The 19,338-nt window shown below is 46.4% G+C and overlaps 1 protein-coding gene across 4 annotated transcripts; it reads right to left on the bottom strand.

Moving 5' to 3' along the window:
* Positions 1-1,475: 1,475 nt before the first annotated feature.
* Positions 1,476-16,478, bottom strand: LOC134572498 (three prime repair exonuclease 2-like). 4 transcript variants are annotated; one of them, XM_063431496.1, is made up of 5 exons: positions 16,314-16,478; positions 12,778-12,848; positions 12,152-12,198; positions 5,216-5,279; positions 1,476-2,150 (listed from the first exon to the last, which is right to left on the bottom strand). In XM_063431496.1, exons 3-5 carry the CDS (start codon positions 12,196-12,198, stop codon positions 1,479-1,481), a joined length of 783 nt encoding a protein of 260 aa, XP_063287566.1. In that variant the 5' UTR covers positions 12,778-12,848; positions 16,314-16,478; the 3' UTR covers positions 1,476-1,478. The 4 variants fall into 4 exon arrangements, with proteins under 4 accessions (XP_063287566.1, XP_063287564.1, XP_063287567.1 ...); XM_063431494.1 differs by lacking the exon at positions 16,314-16,478 and having other exon boundaries at positions 12,778-12,896; XM_063431497.1 differs by lacking the exons at positions 12,152-12,198; positions 12,778-12,848 and having other exon boundaries at positions 16,314-16,476.
* Between the last annotated feature and the right edge of the window lie 2,860 nt (positions 16,479-19,338).

Raw genomic sequence — 19,338 nt, 5'->3', positions numbered from 1 at the left:
TGAACCTATAGTGTTCATTGAAGGTCAAAAGTCAGTTATGCTTCCAGTTTGCCTTCTTTAGCCTAAAAAAAATTAATCAATCTTGGATTCCTGGCAATTCTCAATTTAGTGAATTACCTTGTCATATTTTAAAACGATTCTCCTTTGATATACTTTCTTTTTTTTCCTGTGTCATGTTTATTTTTTCACTCATACAGCCTCATCCTTGTCTCATCGAGCTTTGTGAGGTTTCAAATTCTACTACCAAGAACTGGACTGAGTAGCTTACTAAACACATGTTTAGACAAACTTTTAAAAATGTATTTCATGGTGTGGCTGTGTGACATTCACATTATAAGTGTGTACATGTAGAGATAGTGGGCCCTTACTTATTGTCATTCCCCTTCAAATGTTTTGACAGAACACCAGTGGGCATTGACTATAACCTTATAGCACCACCACAATAACATCACCGAGATAATTTATTTACTAAACCGACTATATAATTTATTTACTAAACCGGTATAAATTAATTTGTATATCAAAAAAAAAAGTATACTAAATGAAATGTATACAAAACTGTATATATATATTAAAAAAAAACAATGCAGGAATTTTCACCAGAGAAAATACAGCACATTGACCAATGCGTGATTGTAGAATCTCCTTCTGACCCTTCATTAAAAAGTGAGAATTGTTAAAAAAATAAATAAAACAAAAACAAACAAACAAACAAAAAAATCTAAAAACAACAGATGTTCTCACTAATCTACAATTAAAACATATATATATATATATATATATATATATATATATATATATATATATATATATATATATATATATATATATAGATCTATCAAAAAGATTATACAGAATATGCAGCCCACCCCTACGGTGTGCCAATTTGTTAAAATTACAGCAGCCCTTCTGTGAAGACAGAAGAACAGGATTGTCAATCCATATAAAACACAATAATAGAAAGGAAGAATATTGATAAAAGTGCTCAAATCACCAAGTGTGAATCACTCCAAATCACACAGAAAATATATAATAAAATAGCATAAATAGTATAGTGAGAGCAAACTCTATACACCGAATATAAAACAGATAAAATGTATAAAACAGGCAATGTTACCATATATCTTGAATGTCCTAAAAATATAAAATAAAGAACATAGTATAGCCTGTGTAAAATAAACAAAATAAAATAAATTGATCAACTAAACCTGCTTTTCCAGCATTGTGGTCTCCAGGAATATTTTCATAAGGCGCCTATAGTCTGAGCCACTGTTTACGGCTCAGCACCACGTGAGTGGGCAATTTTATATTTATTTTATTTTGTTGATTTTACACAGGCTATACTATGTTCTTTATTTTATATTTTTAGGACATTCAAGATATATGGTATATGGTATGTTTTATACATTTTATCTGTTTTATATTCGGTGTATAGAGTTTGCTGTCACTATACTATTTATGCTATTTTATCCCAATTGTCAATACATCGACTTTATTTCTCCCCAATTCTTAAATTGGGTGGAGACAGTCTCCAGTATTTGATTTGTTTTTGACAGGAAGACCATAATGAGAGTCAATACATCTCCTTCTGCATAATGAGAATTTACAGGTTCCTCTCCGAAAAAACGTTCGTAGATTTTTGGAAGAGCGTAGCTTTTTCTTTCCACGTTACTCCCTTGATTGTCCAGGTTTTGGAACACTTTGAGAGAGTCCATGCACAGCAAAGAACTGGGAAGATCTATATTTTGTTGTTGCAGTTCACTCTTCAGGAGGGGATAGTCGTAGTTAAAGCCATTGTGAGCTACAAGACATACAGGTTGAGCTTGGCGAATTAAGAATTCACTTACGATGTTAAAGAGGCAAGAGTTGAAGTGTTGCTTCTCATTGTTTCCAAGATTTGTGTTACTGAGACCTGTTATTTGGGAAGCAATACCATTGATGGGCTTCCCTGGGTCAACACAAAGACTCAGCTTGTCCAGGATGCGAGGAAGCTGTGGATGTCCAGAACTATTGGTAACCGAGTTCTCCAAGGAGGAGACATGGATAGCTACTAAACAGATCTCCGTTATTTTTGGATTCTCATTATTAAGGCCTGTTGCTTCCAAGTCCAAAAACACAAAGGTTTTTACGGAATTGGCCATATTGTCAATCTGAAATGAGAAATAGTGGTATCATAGCGACACTGTTAGTGAAAGATCCGAAGTTCTGGTAGCATTGTTCTAAGATTAATGTCATTTCATGGGGTTTTATTAAAATGCAACAATCAGATATCTTGAAATTACACTATTGAATAAAACATTGAAAATCACCTATAACGTGTTATAATAACCTTTTTTTCATACGTTCATCTATTTTCTTTCAAATGTTTATTATAAGACATAGCAAATGCATTCCCAATCCAGTTCAGTCCTGGCACACCAGGGCACATATTGCCAGAGGAGGAATATATACTCAACTTTGGCCTTTGCCTTGCATACTGGGTGAAGGGATAGGCAGCAGGGATATTTAAATGCCGCCCCTCCCAACCCCAGGTTAATTTTAGATCCTACACTAGGTTGCTAAAATCGGAGGTGGACTTAAAAAAAACCTATCTTTTCAAAGTAAAGGTTTCACGTTGGTAAACACAGACAATATTGCATGTTTGAGTTTAGACACCATTTATCAAGTGCCATAGGGATGTTGCTGTTTTGATCGTTTGCACTGGTGCTCTTTTCCTGTAACAGTGAGGTTTTTATTTTTTTTTCCTTTTGTGATGCTGCTAGCTTGACGTGGTCAGCATTAAATAAAGCTTTACCGTGTCCTGGCGAAACGCGACAGGAATGGCTAAACAAGTTGTGTTATAATTATTTTCCATCATGCTGACAACTGATATCTGTGAAGAAATCCCTCGTTTATGTTTAATATTTTCTTCCCTATTCATTCAGTAGATGTAACTACCGAACAGAGACCACCCCCTGTGGCTCGTTAAACTTCAAAGAATGCCTCAATTGAACCGTCTACCTGTACTACCGAACGCCACGTGGCTGAGAAAACAGCGGCCATCTTTTTTTATGCGAACAAAGGCAGCGGGACTTGGTCGTCGAGTGTCTGGAACTAAAATCGGACACTCGACTTCCCGAACACCGGTCTCAACAAGCGAACGTTGGATCTTTATTTACCGAACAGCTAGAAGAGCGCTGTTCGGTACTTTTGTTCATTCGAATGAGAGGAACAATCGCTGCTAAGAGCCAGGGGAAACCATTCGTGGAAACTATTCGGTTTTTGCCACTTAACGAAATAGACCGGCAAAACTACCCAAACTCATGGAACTATTTTGGGCAGCCACCTCACGGTTAGCCGGTCACAAAAGATCGGGGCTATCAGGGGACATGTTGTTTGTGGGGATACCATATGCCTAAAGGGGTGTTCTGAACTTTCCTCATAGAGATGCATTGATTCAAAACATCTCTATGAGGAGATGCTGGTTGGCCAGGGCTGTGTTTGGCTTGTGCTGGCTCTGCCCCTGATCTGCCTCCTTAACAGTCTCAGCCAATCCAATGCTTTCCTATGGGAAACCATTGTGATTGGCTCAGATCATCACTTCTGCTGATGCTGGCCAAGCAGGCCTATTTGGGACAGAGCCAGCAGCAGACTGGAATAAGGGTAAGATTTAGCTATATTTAGGTAGGCAAGTCAGGGTCAGGGGGGCTAGATGGTGGTTTTAACACTATAGGGTCAGGAATACATAGTCTTTAATATGGATATATTGATGTTGGAAATAACATAATTTCACATTCACCCGCTTTAACAAATGTAATAACAACACTTTGTCTTTTGTAATAACTTTCATACTATCTCTTTTTCTTTGGGATCAATTTTCCACTCTAAATAGATTTATTAAACTGCATTTTTTTATCTTAATGTAATAAACGCTAAGTTTTAACATTTGTCTTTGTTTCTTTGGAGAAATCAACAGATTTTCTTTTTGCCTTTGTTTATCAATCTCTTTGTTTATCAAACCCCCTACTTTCATAAATTAACCCGTTACATATATTTGCATGTTGTTTTGCAAATCAGTATTAATAGGGTTCATTGTTTACTGAGTAAATACTATGCACTGTCTTATGTCAGGAGCCCTGAAGACACTGAGTAGGCATCCTACTTAACAGTGAATTCCTCATGAATAATAATAATAAAAGTTATAAATAATATACAGTATTGTCCATTGTTATTGTTCGTTAGGACAGAATATGTGTTGATGTCTGGGATGTGGGGTAGGCATCAAATTAAGTTAAAACATGATCAGTTGGACAATGGGATGATGCACAATTGGTAGGTAGCAAGTAAACATCAGAAAAACAGCTGCTAGTGTAAATTTGTCAGAACCCCCTTGTTGCCATCTGTGGATACCTGGCCAATTTGCATTTTGCATGTGACTTACACAGCTTTCCTAAACACTTCCTTCAAAAAGATATCTAATGTTTAAACTTCCTTTGTTGCACATTCTGTTTTATTTAGAATTTCTCACGTCCTTCTCTGTTAAGAGCCTTCTAGGTCCAGCAGGAGCCTCCTTTACAGAGCAGGAGATAAAAAAAAGTCTAAAACAAGTGAACAATTTATAGAAAATGAAACATTTTTTAAATTTCCCTTTAAAACATAATCTCAGGTTGTGCAAAACTTGGGCAGGGTTATTCAACAAGTTTAATAGTCTAAAAAAAAAAACTGATTTACTTGGAAAATGCTTCCTCCTCTCTGCATTGCAAGATTAAATAGGGCCATTGAATGAGGTACCTGTGACAGTGAGGGATGTAAAGCCAAGGGAGTTGGTCAGACTCCCAAATATATTTACATAGGAAACCAGGAAGGCTGTACTCACGTAAACATGCATACATTGTGAGAGTGCTGCTGGGGCCATTTAATACAACATACAGCACATTCACTAAATGCCATGATGTACTCCTGGCATCCACAGGCTGCAGTGGTTATGATGCTCTGAGTAAACTTTCAAGTATATAATTGCTAATCAGTAATTATAGTTAATTTGGAGAATCAGATTTTATTTTGCCATTCCAATTTCAATTCACTACAATCGGAAGTCTAGTTAATGAAAACATAGGGACTTTCCCTTAAATTTCTAGGTCTCTTGGTAGATATAGTAATAACATTCTCACTAGCATAGAATGTAAAAATGATACAAATGTCAATTCGCATCACTTACAGTAATGCAATCACTTACCTGATAGTAAGACTGCAAAGTGGATTTGCTACTGCCAGCTGATCTGTTCCTGTTACAACATGTTCTGGCTGTATTTAAATGACACCGAGAAATCAGCCACCCACAGGGGGCGGTTTTACAAAGATCACATGTAAAGGAAGAATAGAATCTTATGTTATTCACTACTTCCTGGATACGTGTAAACATTCTGCCAAACATTGTAAAAATGGTATTTTAAAATACTTAGAGAATACAGCAGGTTGATCTTTTTTTTTTATCTGATCTAACTCTGCTATTTTAGAATGACGTTTCAAAACCTCTTGCCAGTTCTCCATAAATGCCACTTTAGTAAATAATCCCTATTGTGTAGCAGGCGATGCTGTCCCTTGATACATAAAGAACAGAAATCTGTAGCCCCATGTAGCTAGAGCGCAGCTAAGCGGAAAAAGGCCTTGACAGGGGTTAGGAGGCGGGCTTAGGAGGAAGTAAGCGAGGGTTGGAATTATGGGTAAGTGGGATTGGCTATTTAAATGAGCAGCCATTTTAGGTGAGTCATTCTAACTTCCTACCTGGTCGAGTTTGTGTTCGCCTCGGGGAGCGCGGACTTTGCTTGGTCGGATTTCTTTTGTCTCCTCTGCAGGAACAATGGACGACGTGGAGCGTTTGCTGGAAGGGATCAGGTCGGCAGCACGGCATCAAGGTGTGGACTGGCTACGGGCACAGCTTGGCCCTGCCCTGGCGGAGGCGGCGGATCGGGACGGCGATGGCGGGAGACCGGTCCGGGCCCGGAGGCCCCCGAGGAGGCTAAGCCCGGGCGCGGGGCCCGGTGAAGTGGTACCCGGTAGCAGTGGAGTTCCAGCTACGACCGGCAGCAGGCCCGGGAGCCGCGTGGTCGAGGCCTTGCCTCCCCGTGTGCGGACGGAGCCTCGGATGTGCACTAGGCGGCAAAGGGATATCGTGGACGGGGGCGCGGCTGCTAGCAGGTCGGAGGCGGCCGGGCGGCCCCCTGGTGCTTCGAGACCCACGGAGGGGAGGCCCAGGAGGGCTTCCCCCCCTTCGGACAGCGGAGACGATGAGGAGGCTGGATCCGGGAGACCGCATGGCAGGCATCAGGCAAGTGCAGAGGGCTCAGGTCGGGGCCCTCTTGGCGGGAAGGTTGTTCGGGGGAGCTCTGCCACTGGGGGGGGCGGGAGTAAGCCGGTTGGGGGTACACAGGCCTTAGTGGGAAAGGGGGAGGGCCCTGGGGCCCCGAAGAGAAAATGTGGCTCTAAAGGAGTAAGTGCTAAGGGTGGTAGGGGTTCCCGGGAGGGGGCCAGGTCAGACAGAGGGTCTCCCGTAGGGGTGGTGGGTAGTTCGGGGCCATCGGGGTCTGGCAAGCAAGGGGTCAGAGGTAAGGGGGTGGGGGAGGGGGTTTCGGAGGTAGCTAGGCAAGGGCGTAGGGTAGGCCGGGAGTCGGGTCTTTCCGTAGTGGAGGGGCGCAGGGGGGGCCCGGGTTCCAGGAGTAGTAGTGACAGTCCCTCGCCCGTTAGATCTCTGGGGTCCCGGGATGCTCGGGGGCGGTCGGGTCGGCACTGCTCCCCCTCGGATAGCTCAGCAGGGGAAGGTGCGGCAGCCCCTCGGTATGGACAGCAGGGGCGGCTTGCTGGTAGAGACGGGAGGAGTCGTAGCCCCAGGGGTTCCCGGGTGCCACGTGGTGGTAGAGGTCAGCGGGAGGCTTCGGTGCAGAGCAGGCGCTCCCGGGGTCGGGACGGGAGGGGAGTGGATGTTCGTTACCCCCTACCCAGGACTTCTTCTCCTTGTCCTAGATTTCGGAGCCGTTCTGCTTCCTCACAGGCTGGGCACCGGGTGGGCTCCCCGGTCGGCGAGATGGCGGCGGAAGTTCCTCTTCCCGGACGTCAGGCGATCTGTACTGCAGCCCCCACCGCTCCGGTGTCGGGGGGCTTGGCCGGTGAGTCCAGTGGGTCACTACACTCTAGCGCACTAGTTACCACACTTCAGGCACTACTCCACTCATTGGGGGCGGGGGGTGACACTAGCGGCGTTGGTCAGGTGTGGGCTCCGGGTGCAGAGGCTTCAGGTTCTCGGATCCGGGATTCCGCGGGGCCTAGTTCGGGCGGGGATTTGGTGGTGCCGCAGGACGTAGGGGAGGTTGGGAGTGAAAGGGCTGAGTTGTCCGGGGGTATCCCCGACGCGGCTAGGCAGCACGCGTACGTATCTTTTGCGGGCCCACTGGGGGTCCATTTGAAACAGGACGTGAAGGATAAGATTTGGAAGGGCGAGTTCTGTGAGATTTTCTCCCTCCTCCCGTTAGAGGACTTCATTGACCTCAAGGAGGAGGATAAGAAGGATGAGAAAAAGGAGGAGGAGGAGAAGAGGAAGCGGTACCGCAAGATACCGAAGTCCTTCGGTAATTGGTTGCGGGCTTTTTGTGTGCTGGCTAGCGTGCTCGGCGAGAAATCGCCGGGGTTGTGCTCGTCTTTGTTCTGCTATTTGGATGGCATTTGGGAGGCGTACCGGACTTACGGGGGGTTGGCCTGGTGGAGGTACGACGAGCAGTTTCGGCAGCGGCTGGCGGCTAACCCGGGTATGCGGTGGGACCAAATGGACCTGCCGCTCTGGATGAAGCTAATGATGGCGCAAAAAGCGCAGCCCTTTCAGAGCTCGGCCGGCGCCAGGGGGCAGTCCGCCTCGTCGGCCACCTTACAAAAGGGCTTATGCTGGCTCTATAACGAGGGCCAATGCAAATGGGGAGCCTCCTGTCGTTTCAAGCATGAGTGCTCCGGCTGCGGGGGAACTCATGGGCTCAACCGCTGCTTTAAGAAGGGTAAGTCCGGAGGCGCCGGCGCGGCTGTCGCGCCGGGGGGAGGGGGTGCATCCGCTTCCCCTGGGCCTAACCCCAGTGAAGCTAAGCGCGATGGAGCCGTGGCTAGGCCGCTACGGTAACAGGGCGGACGCTGCGGTGCTCCTGGCGGGGTTTGCGGTGGGGTTCTTTATTCCGTTTCAGGAGCGAAGAAGGGGTCAAGGGAGGCTGCGCAACCTGAAGTCTGTGGCGGACTTCCCGGATGTGGTTAGGGAAAAGCTGGGCAAAGAAGTCGGACTGGGCCGCATGGCAGGCCCGTTTGTAGTGCCTCCGCTGGAGGGCCTGCGGGTTTCCCCACTTGGGGTGGTCCCCAAGAAGGAGCCGGGTAAATTTAGACTCATTCACCATCTCTCATACCCGAAAGGGGAGTCGGTGAATGACGGTATTCATAAGGAATTGTGCTCGGTGTCATATGCATCTTTCGACCGGGCGGTCGATTTGGTCCGGCGGGCCGGGCATGGGGCCCTGATGGCTAAGGTGGACATCGAGGCCGCGTTCCGGCTGCTACCGGTCCACCGGGACTGTCATCACCTGCTGGGGTGTTTCTTTGAAGGGGCCTACTTCGTGGACTTGTGTCTGCCCATGGGCTGTTCCATTTCGTGCTCCTATTTTGAGAAATTCAGCACTTTTCTCGAATGGGTGATACGGGTGGAAGCGGGGAGTCGTCTTATTGTACATTATCTAGATGATTTTCTGTGTGTGGGACCGGCCGGTTCCCTGGATTGCCTGCGCCTGCTGCGGACGGTTGAGTGGGTGGCGGGCCAATTCGGGGTTCCGCTGGCGGCGGATAAGACCGAGGGCCCGACCACGTGTCTGAGTTTTCTAGGTCTGGAGATTGACTCTGGGAGGGGAGAGTGTCGGCTGCCCCAGGATAAGCTGGCAAGGCTTCGGGGGGCGGTGGCTGCCGTTGCTGGGGCACGCAAGGTGACTCTGGTGCAGCTACAGTCTTTGATTGGGTTGCTCAATTTTGCGTGTCGGGTCATCCCGATGGGAAGGGTGTTTAGTCGCAGCTTGTCGGCCGCTACCGCGGGGGTTAGATCCCCGCACCATTTCGTACGGGTGTCGGCGGCCATGCGAGCGGACTTGGGCATCTGGGATGCCTTCTTGCGGGATTTTAATGGGACGGTGTTGTTCCGGCAGGAGGGCCAGTCGTCGGCCGAGCTGGAGCTTTTTACGGATGCTTCGGGCAGTATAGGCTTTGGGGCATATTTCGGGGGCTCCTGGTGTGCGGAGCGGTGGCCGGACTCTTGGGGTTCGAGCCCTCTTATGCGCAACTTGGCTTTCTTGGAGTTGTTCCCGTTGGTCGTTGCAGTAGCGTTATGGGGTGACAGGCTGCGTGATCGGAAAGTGGTATTTTTCTCGGATAACATGGCGGTGGTTCACGCGGTGAATCGCCAGTCGGCGGCCTCAAAGCCGGTGGTTCAGCTGCTTAGGCGACTGGTATTGCTGTGTATGTCCCGAAATGTTGTTTTTCGCGCGCGCCATGTTCCCGGCTATTTGAATGAGGTGGCTGATGCTCTATCTCGTTTTCAGTGGTCCCGTTTCTGGCTGGCGGCGCCGGGGGCATCGAAGGAAGGGCTGGCTTGCCCGGACGAGATTTGGCAGCTGGGGGCGTCCTGCTTGGAGGACTCGTGAAGGCTTCTCTGGCACCGGCCACTTGGGCCTCGTACAGTAAGGTTTGGGGCTTGTGGGAACGGTCACTGGAGGGGTTGGCCATGGACAGCGGGGAGGCCCTGCGGGACGCTTTCTTGTGGTACACCTGTCAGTTGCTGACAAAAGGGCCGTCCCCTGCCGTGGTGGACAGATCCATGGCGGCTATGGCGTTTTGGTTTCGGTGGCATGGGAAGGAGGACTTTACCAAGACCTTCGTCATCAGGCAAGCCCTGAAGGGTTATCGCAAGGGGCGCAGGGCGCCGGATACCAGGCGCCCGGTGTCGGTGCGGCTGCTGGGGGACTTGGTGGGTATATTGCATGAGGTTTGTTTTGATGGGTTTGAGGCTTTACTGTTCAAAGTAGCGTTTGTTTTGGCTTTTTTTGGGGCATTCCGAGTAGGGGAATTGGTGAGTGCTAGTAAACTGGCGCAGGGGGGCCTGCAATTGTCGGGGGTCCGTATCCTGGATAGGAAGGTGGTGGTGCACCTTGGCAGGTCCAAAACGGACGTCCGCGGCGTGGGCCGGGACGTGACACTGGGGGCCTTGCCAGGCTCGGCTTTGTGCCCGGTGGCTGCTGCGGTGGAGTATCTGGCGCGGAGGCCAGCGGTGGGGGGCTCCTTATTGGTGCATGCTGACGGATCGTCCCTTTCTCGGTTCCAGTTCACGAAAGTTTTTCGGTTGGGCTTGGGCAGGTTGGGGCTTCAAGCTGCACGATTTGGGACGCACTCGTTCCGTATTGGGGCGGCCACGGAGGCCGCACGGTTGGGATTGGGGGACGAGGTGGTGAAGAGGATTGGGAGGTGGGAATCGGTAAGATTCCGCTCCTATGTCCGGTTGGGTCTATTGGATTAATGGCATGGGACTGTTTCGTAATTCAAAAAAAAAAAAAAAAAAAAAAATGTAGAACCATCAAATTCAAAAGGTTTTGTGTTATGATGTGAGGGGTTAATGGCTATGTTGGGATGTTTCGCTGTGTTGGTTGGGGATGGGGTAGGGGTCTCTGTTGGACTTCCCTCATCATTTGTTTTCTCCCCCCAGGGCGTGTGGCATGGATCGTGGGCCATTCGTTTGTCTTCTGGGCCGAGAGGAGGGCCGCAGCTCGAGCGCAAGGCCAGCAGCTGGGTTTTCCGAGAGGCCAGTTGGCAGTTCGTTGGTTTGGGTATCGGGGTTTTTGCTGGGGGGATGTTTGTGGGAAACTGTTTGGGATGCTGGCAGCAGGGTACTCGCCAGACGTGCTGGTATTACATGTGGGGGGAAATGACCTGGGCCTTACGCCGCAGCGCCGGCTGGTGAAGTGGATGAAGCAGGACATTAATAAGTTGAGGGGCCTGCTTCCGGGGGTAATGTTGGTCTGGTCTGAGATTGTCCCGCGGCGCCGGTGGCGGCACGCTCGGGATCCGGGGGCTATGGAGAGGTGCAGGAAGAAGGTGAATAGCTTGATGGCAAGCTTTGTGCGGAAAGTAGGGGGTGTAGTGGTACGGCACCTGGAGTTGGAGGAAGGGTTGCCAGGATACTACCGCTCGGATGGTGTTCACCTCTCGGATGTGGGTTTGGACCTGCTCAACTTGGGTTGGCAGGATGGTATAAGGATGGCTCTGTTTCTTCGGGGTGGCGGAGCTCAGACAGCTTAAGGGGTCAAGGTCTGAGCTTGTGGCGGGACGGGGAGCTGAAGGAGAGGAAATAGGCTCCCCTGGATGAACGTGAGGTGGAATAAACAGATTGTGGTCATCGGTGGTTGAGAGGTTTCGAGTCCTGGAGGTGGCTCAGAACCTGGTGGGGCAGGGGTATCCGGGTATACCCCTGCCGTGGTTAATGGTGGTTGGCACTTTGATATAAAGTTGGTGTATGTTATAATTATGCATATATGTGTTATTATATGGGGGTCATTGCCTTTTGTATGGTAGCCGAAGGAACAGGATGCGAGGGGGCGGAGTATGGGGGGCAATGACCCATGTTTACCTGTTAATTTATTATCGATATTATTATTATTATTATTATTATTATTATTATAATTATTGGTTAATAAAGCTGTGGACAAATTTCCCCATACTACTTAGTGTCTGTGTATTATTGGGTTAGGTTATGGGGGTGGTTTGTCCTGGATTCCGACTGCCCAAATGGCGACTATAGACCTGTCATGTAGCCCCATGTAGCTAGAGCGCAGCTAAGCGGAAAAAGGCCTTGACAGGGGTTAGGAGGCGGGCTTAGGAGGAAGTAAGCGAGGGTTGGAATTATGGGTAAGTGGGATTGGCTATTTAAATGAGCAGCCATTTTAGGTGAGTCATTCTAACTTCCTACCTGGTCGAGTTTGTCCCACCCACCCTCCCTTTGTTTGTTTTGTGTTTATTTAACCCGTTTCTTTCACTGTAATACATTTTCTCTGTAATACATTTTATTAAAGTGTTTGCTGAGTTGAATATGCATACTTACCTGTCCTGCACTTACGTGTTCAGGGAGATGCTGCTGTCGCATGATGCCTGGGAAATACTCATGTGTGCGTTAAAGGGACACTCCAGGCACCCAGACCACTTCTGCTCATTGGAGTGGTCTGGGTGCCAACTCCCACTACCGTTAACCCTGCAAGTGTAATTATTGCAGTTTTTTTTAAACTGCAATAATTACCTTGCAGGGTTAAGTCCTCCCCTAGTGGCTCTCTGTTAGACAGCCACTAGAGGGAACTTCCTGGTTTCTAGCACAGGTTTTCTGTGCTAGAGCGTCGCTGGACGTCCTCACGCTGTGTGAGGACCTCCAGCGTCGCTCTATTCCCCATAGGGAAGCATTGAAATTCATTTTCAATGCTTTCCTATGGGGTGCGCTAATGCGCATGCGCGGCATTGCTGCGCATGCGCATTAGGTCTCCTCGGCCGGCGGGCGAGATCAATCTCGCCCACCGGCCGACGTAAGCAGAAGGAGGAGCGGCGGGGGAGGAGGAAGCAGCGACGTGGGACATGTCGCTGCCTCTGGTTAGTCACTGAAGGGGTTTTCACCCCTTCAGCAACTGGGGATTGGGGGGTGGGAGGAAGAGGGACCCTCCAGTGCCAGGAAAACGGATTGTTTTCCTGGCACTAGAGTTTCCCTTTAACATCTATAGAGACTTGCTATACGTGCGCATGCACACAGAGGGATTAATTCCATGGAGTGGCTGCAGGGGTTAATTTACATAGCATCGGGGAACAAGACGGGCATATAAATTAAAATACAAAACGTATATGAGATTTAAAAAAAAAATAGCATGAACAAAATTGACAATTTTATTAAAGACAGGGAGGCTCATATTATGCATAACTATTTCTTTATTTCCTCAGCAGCAAAGATAGAGGAATATAAATATTATCAAAATGAAAGAAAAAACTGTATAGGCACACAGGCAACCAATCACATAACAGAGGAAGTAACTATATAAGTCCTGTGTCTCCCACAATCCCCCTCTTTCTTTGCTGCTTCCTCAGACAGATACGTGTTTTACTCTTGTTCCTGATTCTTAGATTCTGATTTCTATTTGCACTTTTATTGTATATACTTTGATTTGCTATTGCTTTCAATTACCTTATTGTGCTTTTCTTCTCTATTGTTGACCTGTATCGTTAGTGTGCCTCAGGGATCCCTGGGGGTTTCTCAAGTCGGTCCTGACCCCTGCCCAGTCAATAGAGTTTCTGGGCTTCCAAGTGGATTCCGTCCAGCAATTCCTATTCCTACCGGGATCCAAGATAAAGGCCATCCAGAAGGAAATTCGGCGGGCTCTTCGAGTTTCGTACTTGTCCATCAGACAATTGGCGAGAATTATTGGACTTCTTGCGGCCTCTATTCAGGCGATATTCCCGGGCCCGCTACATTACCGAGCCCTCCAACGGCTCATGGGTTCACACCTCCGATCGGGTCACTCCTACGAATCTCGGATACGCTTGGACGCGGAATCCAGGGACGAGTTGGTGGTTGGCGCACATGGAGGCGTGGAACGGGAGAGCCATTTTCGGTTCCATCCCGGACATGGTGATAGAGTCCGATGCCAGCTTACACGGCTGGGGTGCTCGTTTTGGCGACGTTTCCACCAGAGGCAGATGGTCCGACATGGAGAAGTCGTTACACATCAACTGTTTGGAACTCCTGGCAGGGGCCTTCGCGATCCGCAGCCTTACCCCAGGACGGGCAAATTGCTGCGTTCTTCTCAACATGGACAACGTGTCGGCTGTCCGCTACATAAATCACCTAGGGGAACCAAATCCAAGATGTTGGCGATTCTGGCAAAAGATTTCTGGCAGTTCTGCCTCTACAACAACGTCTTGGTGACGGCGGAACACATCCCGGGTCTGGACAATTCGGGAGCGGATTGGAATTCCAGACACTTAAGAGACTCTGGGGATTGGCACTTACATGCTTCGGTGTTCCAGAGCCTGGACAAGTTGTGGGGGAGGTTCAAGATGGATCTTGAACTGCCGGAGTTCTACAGTTGGAGGCCGGACCTGGCAGACGGATGCTTTTCTCCAAGAGTGGCCGCAGGGTCACCTATATGCCTTTCCCCCATTCAACATGATCGCACGCACAATCTCGAAATTGTTTCGCCACGACTGCTGTCTGGCGCTAGTCACCCCTCTATGGCGATCCCGACTGCGGTTCGCTCGCTTGATGGAGTTGTCGATAGACTACCCTCGATTGATACCGGTCTTCCAGGACCTCCTTCTGAAACCGGATGGGAACTCGCACGGGCTGGTGTTGCAGCACCAGTTGCCCCTGGTAGCGTGGTTCCTTTCAGGGGACCCTGGGTTGTCCCAGACGTTCCACGGACAACTCTCCTGCTCCTCGATAATGCCTGGGCTCCGGGTACACAAGCAGCTTATCGAACTTCATGGAGGCCGTGGTCTGATTGGTGCGTGGAATGGGCAATGGATCCCGTATCTGCCCCTCTCCATTTGATCCTAGAGTTCCTCACGTTCCTGTTTGACTCGGGGAAGGCATACCGCACGATCAACCTTTCCCGCTCGGCTATTTCGGATGGTCATAAGGGTTTGGACGGTGCACCTGTCGGCAGACATCCTTTCGTATGTCGCCTTCTCAAGGGTATTCGCCTCGCTCGTCCTCCTCGGCCTCGCTTTTCTGCCTTTTGGGACGTCAACGTGATGTTGCAGTTCCTATCATCGTGGTACCCTAACCAGGAACTGACTCTCAAACAATTGTCATCCAAACTAGTGATGTTACTCTGTTTGATTTCATGTAAGATGGTCTCCGACGTCAGGGCCCTGGATTGGGACGACATTGCCTTCACTCCGGAAGGTGTTACTTTTAACATTTTCAGGAGGACTAAGTCTGCATCCAAGTCGTTTACGTACCCAAGATTCTCAGGGTGTCCGGCGCTCTGTCCGGTGGACTGCCTTAAAGCTTACCTGGACGCTACACGATCCGTTCGTTCATCCGATCTGCATGCCCTGTTCATCTCCTTTAAATCGCCTCACCGGCCTGTTTCAACACCAACCCTGGCACGTTGGGTGCGTTGGCTATCTTCAGCGGGTATAGACACCTCTGTATTTACACCTCATTCTATGCGCAGTGCTATGGCCTCGAAAGCATCTACAGTCGGATGTCGGCAGGAGGACATTATGCGAGCGGCGGATTGGTCTCGAGAATCGACCTTTCGTGACTTCTATTTCCCTCCCTCACCTACCGGTGTGGGACTTAGATGTGAGATGCTATTGGGCTCTTCAGGTGTGTTGCAATTTAGTCTGTCTTTGTGTCATTAAGTATGGCTTTATGCAGTTTTATATTGATTATTAATTATATTTTTCTATTTTTCAGAGTTCAGTTTTGTCTATGACTCCCGATGATTGTACTTGGTAAGTCTGCAGTTTCGAGTTTGGAAATTACCATATTTCGCTGCCTTTTTTTAGCTTGAAGTTAGCGCATTGTTCCCGTTTTCCTGTTCTGGTCAAGTGGGATATCGTTCATCTTACCTGGTCTTCGGTTTCGCAAGAAAGAGGGGGATTGTGGGAGACACAGGACTTATATTGTTACTTCCTCTGTTATGTGATTGGTTGCCTGTGTGCCTATACAGTTTTTTCTTTCATTTTGATAATATTTATATTCCTCTATCTTTGCTGCTGAGGAAATAAAGAAAGAGTTATGCATAATATGAGCCTCCGTGTCTTTAATAAAATCATGACTTTACGTCATGTAAATAGTAAAATCTGGGAATTATGTAATATTTAAATATTTATTAGATATATTAGTTCGCTTTTTGCGAGTGCGTAATTCTCTTTAGAGACAGTTCTGCTTTAAATGGGTCCAGTATTTTATTTATACGAGAAATAAAGCTTTGGTGACAGTCCATAAGTTACATTTCTTTAATTGACATCTTATAGAAAAAGGGACGTCTTATAGCTGTAATAATTTTTGTAGATTGCTGCAGCGGTAACCCACTGTGTGCTGAGATACGGTGAAAGGAGACCTCATTGCACTCTAACCTGTGCAAGGAGCATAGGTTGTTATGGTATTGCGTTAAAGCAGAACAATCACTTGCAGAGAAGTGACAGTCCTTGCTTCCTTCACCCTAGTTAATTCTATTTCAGTGTTTACTGTAGTGAATAACTCAGGATAGGTAAGGTACAAGCTTTCTTACCTCCGCTGGGTTCTCAGATATTTTTTGTCTTTGCGGCTCCATATTGCTTTGGGCACATACTGGGGGCTCAGGTATCGAACAAAGAAATGCTGTACGAGGACATGCCTCGTGTGAACGGCTCTGAAAGAGTTAACTCATTTACATACCGTGTAAATTAAAATTCAATATTAGATTTTTTTTTGCAAAAATGGAAAAAAGTTCCTTTCCGTGAGTCACTGCTGTAAAGTAATTACCGGTAGTTTATCACAGCTTCAATAAATAACAACAAAAAAAAAAAAGCCCAAGAAATTTGTTTTTTTTGTTTAAAGATCCTTCGGTTTCGGTCTAGCACAGTTCCGAGTGTGCTTGTGAGGGTAAATGTGTGTATATGGGTGTTGGAGGGAGGGACGAGAATGAGTCAGACCTGTAGGAAAAATGAAACAGAAACCTGATAATTTGCATTCATTTTTATGATACGTTGTAAATATTCTTTTCTGGGAAATGTCCCTTTGTAGTTTTATTTTACAACATACTGGCAATAACCATACTCTACTACCAATACTTATAGCTACTAGGTTGTGCTAAAGTTCAAGAGATGACAGTGTCCTCGGTGTGCATGACAACTGTAAAATAATTAGTTAATCATAGTTTTGATAAGTGAAGAGCCTTAGGTATTGGTCTAGCATTGAGTTCAGAGTTTGTTGTGAGGGTAAATGTGTGTATATGGGTGTGGGAGGGAGGGATGACAATGAGTCATCCTTGTAGGAAAAGCGAAACAGAATCCTGATAATTTGCATAAATGTTTATGATAAGTTGTGAATATTATCTTCTAGAAAATGTCCTTTGTAGTTTTATTTTACAACATACTGGCAATAACCTTACTCTATACTACCAATACTTATAGATCCTTCAGAAAGCCTGCTGTAGTGGAGTACTTTAACCATGATGCTTCAGATGCCGTGGACCACTGCAAGCTCAATGAAGATCTTGTTAGTTATATTCCACAATAGATGGTATGTCAAAGAATACCTTACCCCATGGCTCTCTTTTAAAATCTCCACCACACTTTATAGTCTGCAGCTGGAGGGTTCCTATCTAGTCCATTGTCAAGATACCTACCGTTAATATATATTATAAATTATAATTTTAAAGGGAGACTCCGAGCACCAATACTACTTTAATAATTTTGACCTCATTAAAATGTTGTATTTTTTTTTGCATGCTCAAACATTTATTGTTTTTGCATGATATAAGTGTAAAACAAAAACTGGACGTATCTTGGCGGTCAGCCGATTAGCTGTTTCTCCTTCTGTGCCTCCTGTGCACTCAGACAGCCTTCTGGACGCCGACGCGGTGCAATCATATAAAAATCCACTTTCTCCCATACACAGTGCCCTGCTGTGGTTCCTAGTGTCCCAAGAGTGTTATTGTTCTGTATTTTGTCCTATTGGTATTTGACTCAGCTTATTCTCTGACTATCCTATTTTCTGGCTGCTTTGACCCGGCTTTGGTTATCGTTATTTTCTGGTTCCCTTTGACCTTGGCTTGCACTGACGTTCATTTCTCATTTTTATTCAGTCCTATTTTATCCGTTCTAAGGACCAGTGTAGGTACTTTATCTGTCTCTATTCTGGTGGGTTTATTTTCTGCATGTTGGGTCAGTCTGTGACAATAAGTAAATGTTTTGTAGAATGCTGCACCATAAGCCGTCCTTTTTAGCCACGCCCCCTCACTCCAAAAAAAGACTTCCTTTTCAAATGTATGCACACAGCTCAGCCACTGACAGTACTGAATGATCTGAGTTATAAAACAACTTGCATCTATCAAATACATTCATTTTATTCTGGTGCTTTGAGTGTCCCTTTAATGTAATAATGCAAAATAATATATTTTATCCATTTATCCATCAATGAACACAACCTATACAGGACAGGGGACCTAGGAATGGGGAGCTAGACATTACATAGTATTACATAGTAACATAACTGAAAAGAGACTTGCGTCCATCAAGTTCAGCCTTTCTCACATATGTTTTTGCTGTTGATCCAAAAGAAGGCAAAAAACCCAGTCTGAAGCGCTTCCAATTTTGCAACAAACTAGGAAAAAATTCCTTCTTGATCCCAAAATAGCAGTCACATGTCTCCTTGGATCAAGCAGCTACAATCATTAAATATAAATTATATCCCTGTATGTTATGTTTTTGCAAGTATTTATCCAACTGCAGTTTAAACATCTGTATGGACTATAAAACCACCTCTTCAGGCAGAGAATTCCATATCCTTATTGCTCTTACTGTAAAAAAAAAACCAACCTTTTCTTTGCCTTAGATGAAATCTCCTTTCTTCCAGCCTAAATGTGTGACCTCGTGTCCTATTTATAGCGCTCTTTATGAACAGATTTCCAGATAATGGTTTGTACATTTGCAATATATTTGTATAATGTTATCATATCCCCTCTGAGGCACCGTTTTTCCAAACTAAAAAAATTTAAAATTTTTTACCTTTCTTCGTAACTAAAATGCTCCATTCCTTTTACCAATTTTGTAACTCGTCTCTGCACTTTTTCTAGTGCCATGATATCCTTCTTTAGAACAGGTGCCCAAAATTGCACTGCATATTCAAGGTGTGGTTTTACCAGCGATTTATAAAGAGGCAAAATTATATTTTCATCCCGAGAATTTATGCCCCTATCCCTATACATCCTCCAACAGTTACAGGTTTGCAGGTTTTTGAGCTTGGGAGTGAGGTAAGAACTCACAGAGTGTGTCCCTCCCAGCTTGCTCAAACTGAATGCACAACTAGAATCAATTTTGCATGGTAAAGGAGGAATTGCGATTCAATTATTTGGCACCTGAAAGAAACAAGGCAGTAGTATCAATGAAACAATTTTTGCAATTTGCTACAGTAATAATCAATTTTGAGTATGGATGCAGAGAGACCATTACCTGTAAAAGAACATGGGATTTTATGGTGCGTAGAGTGTCCCGTACTGACAGCCACTAGAGGCACTTCCTTGTTAAGACCTTTAAAAATCGAAGGCCATCACA

The sequence above is a fragment of the Pelobates fuscus genome, chromosome 9, assembly GCF_036172605.1.
Source record: "Pelobates fuscus isolate aPelFus1 chromosome 9, aPelFus1.pri, whole genome shotgun sequence".
NCBI classification, from domain to species: Eukaryota; Metazoa; Chordata; class Amphibia; order Anura; family Pelobatidae; genus Pelobates; species Pelobates fuscus.
Note: the sequence above shows the minus strand (reverse complement) of the source record. Positions and strands in the feature narration are given on the sequence as shown.